General features: G+C 39.8%; 1 protein-coding gene across 1 annotated transcript in view; it reads right to left on the bottom strand.

The window, feature by feature from the left end:
• Window positions 1-3335: 3335 nt before the first annotated feature.
• Window positions 3336-13098, bottom strand: part of VAMP8 (vesicle associated membrane protein 8) — a 74569-nt gene continuing 64806 nt past the window's right edge. Inside the window, exons 2-3 of the mRNA XM_089681690.1 lie at window positions 10112-10276; window positions 3336-6444 (exon numbers count right to left, since the gene is read on the bottom strand). Coding sequence (XP_089537816.1) covers window positions 6301-6444; window positions 10112-10276 — 309 coding nt within the window. The 3' untranslated portion in view covers window positions 3336-6300. The remainder of the gene's footprint in view (window positions 6445-10111; window positions 10277-13098) is intronic.

Genomic DNA, 13098 nt, shown 5'->3' on the forward strand with positions numbered 1-13098 from the left:
TGAACTTATTTGTTTTGGGCTCTTTGTATGTATAGATTGCATGGGTTGTTACCGACATGTGGTGAAAATTCCATGTCAATAGCACCTTTAAAAATATATTTACAGAGAAAAATGGTGATATGTTTAATACTTATTTTCACCACTGTACATCTATACTTGCAAGTATTCAGAGCATCTAGTGGAATGGAATCTACATTCTGTTGGGTCTGGAGAAGATCACTGCAGTGAAAATCCAATCCATACCAGAGATCTATCATGTTTTTAGGCATTCCCTTGCTACAGTCTAAGTGTGTTCCTGCAGTGCTATGCATGGCGGTCACAAAGAGGTACCGACCTTTAAATGATTTGGGAAAATCTGCGCTCATTGGCTGACTGGAGAATTTATGTATTCAGCATGAGTCATCCAGCACTGGCTTGACTGAATTAAAAATCAAATTAAGCTGAAAAAGTCTTGAGCAGAGCTGAAGAAAAGATGTCCTACCTACCACCAGGAGCATAACAACAGATCCCGGGGGCCCATAGCAAACACTGGCTGTGAATTCCACAGTGAGTAATAAAACAGAACATTGTATCAAATACTTACATAATTTTCCTTTCCTGGTGCCAATCCATGCACCATACTTCCACATGTATGCCACCATGTTTGCGCCAGGAAAACAAAAAATGTATCAAATACTTACCATAATTTTCCTTTCTTGGTTCCAATCCATGGCACCATACAGGTGGTAGTATGCTGATATGCTTATGCTGGGAAAAGAGGTTTCTTACTACAGAAATACGAAAAATATATATTTCTGGGACAATCTCTAGAGGGGATAGGGAGGATTGCGAGTAAATCTGGGTAATCACTGAACATATACTTTAACAAGAAATCATAAGCCAGGTTAAGGAAAGCCTACAGTGCTTGTGCGCCTGGATTGACACTCCAGAGGTGCCAGAAAAGTTCATGGTGGGATAACTCACTAGGTTTTTAGTTATGGCTCCTTGGTCATAGCACTGATTGCATGCTTTTTTCACACATGCCTCCTTGACTGGGCCTTTTATCTGTATTGCATTTAAAGCACTTATCCTTAGCCCCATATACATTTTGAACAGCACATGGCACTTTACTCACACTGGATTAGTAGGGTGTAGGCTCTTGTGCTAACAGCCTTGGATGGGGAGGGCACGAGGCCCTATGGTCAGGTTCTCCTCCTATGGGTTCTTTCCTTCAAGGGAGCCCCACCAAGCACTTTGGCGGAACCCACTTTGCAAGGTCGCCCAAAGAATAGGGTCCATCTGGTTTCGGCTGGGAGGACCAAGAGTTCCCCCATTCTCCGTCAGGAGTCTTACACCCCAGGGGATCAGGGTCAGGGTCCTTTCTCTTTGAAGGAGGACCATGTGTATACCCTGTGCATGTTTTTGTATGCTTCAATTTTTATGTACTCACTTATTTTTGCCCTTGGAAAAAAAAAAAAAAAAAGGAAAAAAAAAATCCTAAGAAATCCTAAAATGTAAGAAAGAGGAGTTTCACTATGGAATCATTTAACCATTTCTTGACCATGCTTTAGCCGAATTACGGCTACAGTGCAGTTGTCCAGTTCTGGGAGGGCATCATATGACATCCTCCCAGAATGAGCCTCCAGTGGCACGTACCTGGCGCTGTCTGGATCACATGACACTATAAAGGGCCAGTCACAGCAGCCTTTTACCATGTGATTGGACACAGCTGATCACCATGTAAATTCACTTGCTGGTTATCGGCAGTACTTTCTTCACGCTGTCACAGCATGAGGAAAGCACTGCCAATAACCAGCAACTTTGAAAGGATTAATCAACATTGATAATCAGGGCACTGATTATCAGTGCAGCCTCAAGAGTGCCCATCAGTGCTGCCAATCTGTGCCAGTCAGTGCCACCAGTCACTGCCCGTCAGTGCTGCCCATCAGTGCCATCTATCAGTGCCAAATATCAGTGAAGCCTCATGAATGCCCACCAGTGCCACCTCATCAGTGCCTATCAGTGCCTATTACTGCAGCCTAATCAACACACATTAGTGAAGGAAAAAAAAAAATCACCTGTTTCCAAAATTTTATAATAGAAACAAACACTTTTTTTTCTCCAAATTTTCGGTCTTTTTCCTTTTATAGTGCAAAAAAAAAAAAACAGTGGTGATTAAATACAACCAAAAGAAATCTCTATTTGTATGAAAAAATGATAAACATTTCATATGGGTACAGTGCTGCATGACCGCGCAATTGTCATTCAAAGCGCAACAGCGCTGAAAGCTGAAAATTGGCCTGGGCAGGAAGGGTGTAAAAGTGCCCAGTAGGCAAATGGTTAAAGGAGGGCTCCAAGATACAACCTAGATAAAAACAAAACAAAAAATAAAATATGCAACTGATGAGATGAAAGAAAAAAAAGCCGTAGATAGACAATATAAACCTGTGTCTGTTTTTGCAATCTAATCTACGAAGTGATGAATTGTTCTGAACATCTGACATACATTCTGGCTTTACATGCATGTATCTGAAAAAAAAATGTAAAGTATTTTGCAACTAAAGTATCATCAACCTACACAGTGTCACCACATAGCTGGGTTAGGGGTGTATAGAGGAAGTAGTTCAGGAACTATTTGGTTGAGAGTATGTGTGCAATTTTATTCAGCTTTTGAAGTCAGTTGGTGAATCATTTTTGATAGGTGATATTTAAAGTGATTGTAAAGGATACATTTTTATTTTTAAAAAATAACAAATATGTTAGACTTACAAGCTCTGTGCAAGGCACCCCAATTCTCCTCTTCTCCAGAGCAGCCATCCCAATTCTCCTCTTCTGGGGTCATCCACCAGTGCTCCTCCCCCTGGAGAGTGTCCCCACTTGCTATGGGGGCTCTCATGCGGGCTTGCTCCCGAACCAAATCTGTGTCAATTGACACACAGGGCATGGGTCAGCCACACCATCTACTTTCTCCTCACAAGCTGTGATTGACAGCAGTGGAAGCCAATGTATCCCGCTGCTGTCTCTGAGCCAATGAGGAGAGAGAGAGCTGAGAGAGGCGCTGCTCTTGTGCAGTGCTGGATCGAGATTGGTCTTCAGGGAAGTATACGGGGGGGGGGGGGTTACCTTGCAGTAGAGAATGTATTAAGGTAAAAAGGAAAACCTGTCTATAGAGTCACTAAAATGTAAACTGGTTCTTATGGGGTCGTGTACACATATTGTTGCTTTTGCATGCAATATATTGCGTTGATTTTATTTCCGTTTTATAAAGGTCAATATGAAGGTATTTCAAATGGATGTCAAACTGATCATAACATAATAAAGAAGATAAAAAATAAAAACAAAGTCATACAGAAATATCCAATTACATTCTGTTTATTGAGTCTTATAAATAAACCTTGTAAATTATCAGTAGAATAACAACTTGAGCTTCATTGGCATGTACATACAAATACACGCCAAGAACTGCTGAGACTCTGAGGGCTGCACTGGTAACAACAATGTCATATAGTTCCTTAATCATATCAAAGCCATAAAGTGAACTGTACACATTAGAAAGTAACTACAAACCATTGAATATGTCTTTACTATTGCACTTCTGCCCTCTACTGTTTAGTGTGAGCATTGCAAGCAGAATCTTGAAATCACAGTGGTAGTTACCTGCATTGCTCTGCCATGAATCTGTACAAAAGGCACAAGTTGGTTCCAAAGAAGTAGAATTTGATCCATTTTTGCTAAGGTTATATGAATAATCTTATATTTCTCCATAAAAATACACTGAAAAGAAAAAAAATCTCTTTAGGAGACTTTGACCCAGTTTCTGCATTGATACAGATTTTGATTTTTCACCCAAATAATAAAGATAGTCTATTGTCTCTTTAGAAAATTCATCTTCTAATTACGAATTCCACTGACACAAAGGAGCACACAGGTGGCTCAGTTTATGAACCTCATTACACACATAGAGAGAGAGATAAAAACCAGAGGCTGTCATTGTTGACTTTCATCTAAAAATGCTAGTTCTTGGCTCTCAAGCTCTTTCAATGCCTTCAATACTATACATCACTAGAAACCAGCATGCAGACCAGGAAACAAAAAAATTACATCTGAATTTCTGATCTTCATACTTGTTTTGAGTAGGTTTAGAATGTATTAAAACCATTGGATCAGAATGACAGTCAGGCAACTAGTATTTTCAGGAGAGATCAGCAATAGCAGCCTCCATGCTTCCTCATTGCAGTTTTCTTTTAATAAGTTGTGCCAATAATGTTTAACTGCTGCAAAATTTAAATTCCAAAGCAGCCAGGGATATCTACCTCTTGTAGCTCAGCAGTAGCTATTGACATCTGCCAAAGACAGGTCCCATTACTGGCTGTAAAGATACATGTCAAAGCTTTTCCTAAGAACAACATAATGATTTTTACAGTATGTCCTCATGAGAGAATATATTGGAGTCATTTCATTTGTTTCTCATTAAAATAGCTTTCTAAATTACATTCTCACCTAAGCGGTACAATTATAATATATATACACTCACCCTACTTCCTCACTCCCATGTTATGACGGATAGACCTGTCCCCCACTAAACCTTCACTTCTCTATTCAGGATTTATTTACTCAAGTGGTTGTGGATTTAAAAGCTTTTTTCACCATTGCTGTTCCTTTTCTAAGCCTGCACAATACGAAAATTAAAGGGATAAAGAGAGGAGTATTGGGCATTGGAAATACAGAGAATGGCACAATATGAAGTCTCATAGAACTGATAGGACAGAATCTTATTTTAAAGAGGCCCTGTTCTAAACTCAGTGTAGAGGTGGTCATTATGCAAGCTGAACCAGTTTGTTCTAGATTGGTTCACTTTGCTGGCTCTTGATAGAATTGCTGAGGAAAGAACTGTAGATGTAATAAGGGTTCAGCATACAAAATGGCTGTCTCTAAAAAAAAATGTAACCAGTGTAGATTTTATAATGAATCTATTTAGTAAAGATCGGGGGCTAAGTCACATGCAGCTGTAACATGGGGAGCTGTAAACTCAAGCCACTAAGCAATGCCATCCTTTGTTGGCAGCTGGCTTACCTGAAACACATTGGAGTTAATATGTTCCGAATGACTGCCAACAGGTTGACACATTGCTTATTGCTAGGAGTTTAAAATTACTCATGTTATTCAGCCCTAAAGCAGAGTCAGGTTCCTGCACAGATTCCTTTATGTAAGTACCAAAGCAACCATTCTCGACCAGGGTTCTATGGAACTCTGGGTTTTACCTCCAGAGGTTGCTAGTTTTTGAGCTGTGGCTCATTGACCTTCCATCTGACAGTATCTACATAGTTTCTGGTCCAGTGCAACTTGGCAAAGCCGGCGACATGACACCAATAATATTTTTTGCTTTCTGTAAAGGTGTCATTAAAAAAGGGCATTCATTTTATTGACCACTAATGTAAGTGACATTCCTCCCACTAACCCCCAATGATTTATTTAAGCAGGGGTTCCCTGAGGCCAGATAATTATTTCAAGGGTTCCACTGGAGTAAAAAAGTTGAGAATGTGCCAAAAGATTCATCCTGTATTGTGTAGCAGCTTTTCAGGATGATGCCCCCTACTCCTTGGCTCTTATCCCTCCCTGAACATTGCTCATGTCAGAAGGACATTGAATAGCACAAAATGCTAATCAAACGAACTAGTTAAAATTTGCTGCATTTTTGGTAATGGACTTGCTGTTCTAAAAAGTCACAAAGTGAAGTTGAACAGCCTATAGACAGCAGAAAAATAAGCATTGCTGAAACATTTCATCTGTGGCTGTAGATGTGAGGTGTACAGCATACCTCCTTGTGCAGTTCATATCTTGGACAAGGTCTATCAACCAAAAGGCCAACACCACCAATGGACTCCACTGTCCAAGATCTGCTGACAGGAGGTGTTTGCTATACTTACCCATACAACTTCAGATAGTCGCTGCGAAAAATAATGCAGCAGTAAACTAAAGTCTATATTGCATATTCTGCAAACATTCACCTTCGTATAGCTTTGAAACTTTCAATCTATACAAGATGGGTTTCATCTCATCTTTAACTGAGCATGATTACAAAGACATATGAAAGAGCATTGACTTATTTTGGACTAAAAAGCTTACTGCTAAAGTATACAGAAGCATATTAGCACACGTTGCTCCTGGGCAGAACAAGGCAAATTTACAAAAGGAAGACAGCTTGAGGCTCCTTATATACATAGACAATTAGAATTCCTCTTGGCCAGTCTCCAGGGTTCATCTATGTGTAAGTCTTCAGTGGGGGAGTGAAGAGGAAGAAGGTGGCAAGAGAAAACCAGTCTATGTGGGGATGACTCCAGTGGCAAGGAGGATGATGAGGAGGACAATGATTCCAACTACCACACAGATAATGGCGATCATCTTCGCATTCTTCCACCAGTACTTCCGGGCAACCTTCTGGGATGTGGTCTTAAAGTGTTCAGACTGTGGGAAACAAAGAATAACCATGAGGAATGTAGACATATGAGGAAACCATATGGATTATTACCAGTCCATGTGACTCCTCCACCTGACTAGTTCAATGTAATTATTACAGATGCAATGAGAACCCAGTCTCAGTTTCTCATGTGCAGGAAACATAGGGAGGAATAGGGTAGCCTCCAAGGATGCCTGCTTCTGATTTATAATCTTCCACTTCAGTGCTTTCATGACTTGTGTCTCAGGGTGTCTGTGTTATACAGACCTAAGAGTCATAAAATGGGGTTTTTCCAGCAAATAGACATCAAAGTATCATCACAGCATTTAACCAAACTTGTTAGGGGACATTTACATTTTTTACTTGATAACTAATTGTTCCTCATTTTGATTATATTTCCCACAAAGATGTTCCTTGCTTAAAGGACTCTCTCAAGAGAGAAGGATGGAGGCTGCAATTGCAGGTCACCTTCCGAAAATGCTGGATGCCTGGTTGTGTCTGAGTTTAGCATGTTTAAGACACAGACCTGGAGCAGTCAAGCTCTAAAGTGGTTTCAGAACTACTTCTCTCTATACCAATTCTGAGCATTTAAATGCCAGGGAACTAGCATTTTGAAAGTTGAGGGAAAAACTTATTTTTTTAGTTTTAGATAGAGTGGAGGTGGATTTAAACACCTACCAGGTTTTTATTGCCGTTTGTGCCCCCATTAGGGAGATTTACCCTCTCTATTTGTCTTGTTTACCGTTCTCATTGAATGTAAAATAAATAAAAAATACCAAATTTTGGGTTGTCTGCAGAAAAGTAATATAGCAACACTTTACCGGTGACCTGGGTGGCCCAAAGAGATTCCCTTAATTTGAAGGAATTTTCTTTTTGGCTATGGGACAGAAAGTGAAGGAAAATCTCCCCAATGGGACACATATGGCAGAAAAAACCAACAGGGGTTATAACCCTACTTTACTCTATCCAAAATGAAAAAAAAGGTTTTGCCTATAGTTCTACTTTGTTTTTTTTTTACTCAAAAGCTCCATTCATAGCTGCCTAAACAGATAATCAATTACTCCTAAAATTACTGCTAGCTTTGATAACCAAGATTCATTTTAATGATAGATGGAGAAAAATGGAAGAGCATATGCTTAAGGTGGTGATAAAATAACACTTTAGGCTAAATGTTCACCCAAAAGCAAAAATGTAATATACTGCAACTTACCAATCCTTAAAGAGGAACTAAAGTCTGACTTACTTACCTTAGCTGCAATGGTGTGGTGCCCACAAGGTCCCTCGCCAGCATCTTTTCCTCGGCTTCATTTGGGTGCCAGTCTTTGGCCATCTTGATTGACCAGCATGGGATGAAATAATTCCTGTGCATGCACAGGTGTTATGTCATCTGGGCACACAGGCACAGTGCTCAAATGTGGAGTGGTCCTGTACTCAAGAGGAGCCGGCTGTAGTCTTTTCTCCTTATATAGGTGGGGCTAGGGTGGATTGCAAAAGGCCTTTTAGGCCAGGCTAGAGATCCCTGTAAGAGGCTGCATCCCTGGAGGGTTCCCAGGAGAGATGTACCTAGCAAGCAGGTGACTACAGAGTGTGCAGTCCTGTGAGTACTAATGATCCTGAGTAGAGAAGAGACTGTCAGGGCTGCTGAGGTGCTGCACATACTTTCACTTGTGACTACTGTGGACCAGCCACTAAATATGATTAACTGTGTAATGTGAAGTGACCTCTGCAATGTAGGTCTTATTGATGTGACTGTAATGCCCTTTCCTAAACACCACCAGTAAAGTGCAGCAAAACTACTATTTGTGTGGACATTCCTTAATTGGGGATACAAAGGTCTATGGCCGCGAATGTCATGTGAAGGCTTATGGCAAGGAGCAGGGCACAAGATGGCGGAGGGTTCAGCATTAGCAGGAGGGACAGTGTTCTAGCAGGGCTGGAGCGGGGTAGGGACTTGTGCTCTTGGAGCCAAACCCAGCCAACCAAGAAATCCTTCTTACATACTTAACAAAAACCTCTCCACAGACTAGCAATGCTGTTGTCCAGAGGGCAGCTCCGTTGATTGAGTGAAGCCACCCTAAGACAGGAAACATGTTACTGGCAAGGTCACCATGTGAAAATAAAGAAAAAACAGCCTAAAAAAGAAAACTAATGCAGTCACCAAATTTAAGGATTGGTAAACTGCAATATATTTAGATACACTTTGAGGCTCTATGCACACTACCATTTTTTTTTTTAAGATAAAAAAATGGTGGATAAAAATCGCTGGTAATAGCATTTCTATTAGCATTTTAGTAGCGTTTAGGAGCATTCCCGTTTAATTTGTACTGTACATGTATAGGGAAAAAAAAGCTAGACAAAACGGTAGCATTTAGCATTTTTTCTGCTGGAAAAACACTCCAAAAACAATCTTTCTTCTGCTCTTATGCAGGCCAGAGATGGTTCGTTTATCGGACGATTTTTCATCCGAAAGAATAATCGGACAATTTTCGCACTGTTAGTGGGGCAATGGAATCGGCCGATTTTCGTGTTTCCTCCTCATCTCGTTTATCGGTCATGCTGGAAAATTCATGAAAAACGGCCGATTTTCGCAATCATTGGTGGCAACATCGGCTTACAGAATGAATGATGTTTTGTTTTTTGGACGAAAAATCAGCCGATAAACGAACCGTCTATCGCCTGCATTAGACACCTCAGTTCAAAAAAATGCTAACAGCCTAAAGTAGTGTGCATGAACACATAGGATAACACTATTTAGCTTCTAGGAGCTTAAAAAAAAATGCTAGTGTGCATGGAGCCTAATTCTTCAAGCTATACCAATCTTATCTTGCCAAGGAGCATTATTTTCAGCAATGAGGGCCAACAATACCTAAAATAACCATTCTTGGCTGAAAATATTAATTGTAATGGCAAAAAGTGAAAACATCTCAATTATATTTATGCTGTACATTTTTAGGAGAAAATGATCATAACATAGCAAATTGATCCTGGGGTTGGCTTTAAAATAAAATGCATTTAATTTACTGAATTCAGCCGAATAGAACATTTAGCATCACATTATAAAGGCAAATGTTACTGTCAGGGGCGGACTGACAACTCATGGGGCCCCCCGGGCAATAGGGGATCATGGGGCCCCTGTGTCCTTGCCAAAACTCAAAAAAGCCTAAGAAAAAAGGTACCAGGGGCATCTCATGGGGCCCCCTGCTGACTCCAGGCCCTTGGGCAGTGCCCGAGTTTCCAAATGGTCAGTCCGCCCCTGGTTACTGTATGCCTCCATTACAGCTAATTACTTGAATTGTTTCAAGAACATGTCATTGTATGACAGCAAATGACATCACCAAGCCAGAACTTATCAGACTGCAATAACATGTAATATCACACAGCAAAAGCATATTATGTTGCAAAAGCAAAATGACTATATTTGGTCATACCATCCCAGGGTTTTGGGTGTAGTTGTCCATTAAGTGACAACATAAGGTGAAAAACAACATTAAGATTATCTATTCATACCATTAATTACACAGGAAAAATGATCTAGTCAAAAACACTTATACACATATGGTGGTGCATTTTGAAAATATCCAAATCTCATATCCAGATTACCCAAATTATAGCAGAACAGAATGTTGAGACAAGTTTGTAGGATCTCAAATATAGATGAAGGTAATGACAACTTACACTGGCCTCCAGGTCCTCGGTTTTATTCCTTAGTTGGTCCAGGTTCTCTCCCCGAGCCAGGATCCTCTCCACATTTTGAGACATTATGTTCTTTACCCCTTCCACCTCACTCTGGAGATCCCTCACATGGTCGTTGCCCACTGGGGCAGCCATCCCTGACGTCTCCTAATGATGGAGAAACAGGAATAGGATTAGACATGCAAACACATACTAAAATAAAAAAACAAGGTGTTACATAGTTAGTCTGGTTGAAAAAAGACACAAGTCCAAGCAGTGCAACCAATAGAAGGGGAGCAAAAAAACACTAGTTGAGGTGGTAACCATCACACATTGGTGGAAACATCTTATGGGTTGCACAAACAGTTCCAGGAAACTTTTCTTTTGGGTGACTTGGAACCAATATCACTAAGGCTTTAAACTGTATCTTGATATACAGATAAGCTCCATTCATATATACATTGGTTCTGTCAAAAAATGGTGGTCCCAATGTCTTAGCCCTCATGCACACGTGGCGTTTCTACTGCTGCTGTTTTTGGCGTTTGATGTTTTTTTTCTACAGGCAATAAACTCTCCAGCATGTTATCCTATGTGTCTATGCACACATAGGCTGTAATCAACTTTTTTTGGCTGGGACGTTTATTGGCTGAAAATAAACAAAAAACAAAACAAAAAACTAGTGGGTTTCTAGAGGAGTTTTTGAGCTGTAAAAAAGCTCTAACACTAAAAACGCGGTAAAACGTCGCAAACCGGCTTTTTTGGATGTTTTTTCACCAAAAAATTTTTTTTTCTGGTAAACAAAAACACTAATAAACGCAAACACTGGAAAACGCCACTAAACGCAGCAAAACATTAATGCAAAAATACTAAAAAAAGCTGGAAAACTCAAGTTTTTAATGTGACTTTACACAGCTAACGTTACCAGCATTAGCAAAACGTCCAGTCAGTATGAATGCTCATCTGACAGCCCTCAGGGTTTTCCAAGAACAACAAATATAATAGGAAGTAGTTAGTTATTCTTCCATCACTCTCCATTTTTCTATAGGGTAACTACAAATCAGGTCAAATTGACAGTACTCATAGCTGTGTGTGATTTTTAAACCTTTATAAATAAAATACCTGCCTAAGCCTGCCTGATACTTCCCACAAAGGCCTCTTCTGTGATCCTCTCCGATTTAGGTTCTCTTTGTTACCAGGTCCTTGATTTAACTCAGCCGCACCAACTGACATATTCCATCCAACCAAAGTACCTTTATTAACCACTGAGGTGGCCTTGTTGACCAATCAAGGGCTCGTATTTTATGGAGGTCTTGTGTTTTTATATGAGAGGTTTCTTCTTCCTACCTATTACCAGGACAGGAAGCAAAAGGCAAATTACCCCAAAAATGGGTCACAGTCCCTATCATAATCCTGTCATTGGTTCTAGCTTTTCCCCCACACAGCTGCCCATGTCACTTGTTGAGGCAATAGATGTATGTGTCATCTGTACACCTAAGTTCAATGTACCAATTACCTTTTTCCTCCCTTTGGAGATTAAATAAAATAAAAACAAATCACAGACTAAAAATCATCTGTGTAGCTCAAATTTAATATCTTACAGTTTACTTGTCAATATGCAAGCTTTTGATAAACGAGACCTCCAGGCCCCACAAACCTCCCAGGGCGTCATGACAAGTAAGAAATGAGGAAGGAACACACATGTAAAAGAACTAAATCTGTGAAAAACATAATTTTAACTGAAGCGTAACAGAAAGGATGTAAGACTGTTGACAAATCACAAGTGACAATTTGTACTGTGTATGCTGATAACTGATAAGACACTTACAACAAAGATACTGAAGTCCTGATAGAAACATGGAATTATCTAGTAAAGGTGCCTACAGATTTTAGAGAACGTTCACTGACCATAAATGGATTTGATTGCATGTTGAGGAAGTTGATTGACTGGAATGGTTTTTCCTGGCTAAACAAGTAAAGCAATGTGTTTCTTTGCAAAAGTGCAGCACCCGCAGTGTTCCCCGTTCCTCCTCCATCGGAACAAAGATGCAAAATGAGGGAAATGCCAACTTAGACAGGTGTCACTGCAACAAGCTCTCCCATTGGAAGATTTACCTCTATTGTCCTCATCACAAACACAAAACTTTGGATTTTTCTTTACTTTTAATCCCAGTGACAGTGGTCATCATGTCATTTAGAGAGTGTGAATCTATCAAGGACACGGACAGTAATACATCTTAAGAGTATATGTAAAAGGGAAAAAACCTGCGCTACGCCCCCAGAAAAAAAAAAACATATGCACAATGAATGACAATGAATAAATAAATATATGAATGAATATAGTGAATGGCTGCTACTCTTTTCTTGAACACCAGAAAAATGCAAAACATATAAAGTGAGTGCATGTACACTAAACAATCAAATGCAATATCTAAAACACAATATCCACAAAATATAAATAAATAATATGGCAAAAAGTATATTGCTAAAGTGCTATAAAAAATCCAAATTCATAAAGTGAATAAACAAAAAAGTCCCAAATCCAGTGACACAATGCTGTGTGCTGAAAAATCTTCCAACAAAAGTGTATAGGTGTCCACAAGTGCTTGTCACAACAGAAAAATCAGTCTCTTACTAGACATATTGATCTCCAATCAAAAGATCAAACAAAGCAGACGATGTTCAGATCCAACACTGACACCCATGTTAGCACGATCAAGGAGATGAATGAACAACTGCAGGTTCAACTAGACCGGTTCCTCACACCGAACCGCTCTCCACACCATGTAAGGAAAGGTTTAAACCAGAAGAAGAAAACTTCATAGTGCAACCCGATAAACGAACAAAAGATTTATTAATGTATTGTACTTACATAGATAAGGTGCATAAAGGCAATATACAAGTTTTAAATTCCCACAGTGTCAAACCACCAGCTGGAATATGGTGACATCACAGCTCTGCCCGATGTGTTTCTCCAAAAATGGCATCCTCTG

Source organism: Staurois parvus, unplaced genomic scaffold, assembly GCF_062004578.1.
Source record: "Staurois parvus isolate SC_StPar_1 unplaced genomic scaffold, SC_StPar_1.0 ptg000276l, whole genome shotgun sequence".
Lineage (NCBI taxonomy): Eukaryota > Metazoa > Chordata > Amphibia > Anura > Ranidae > Staurois > Staurois parvus.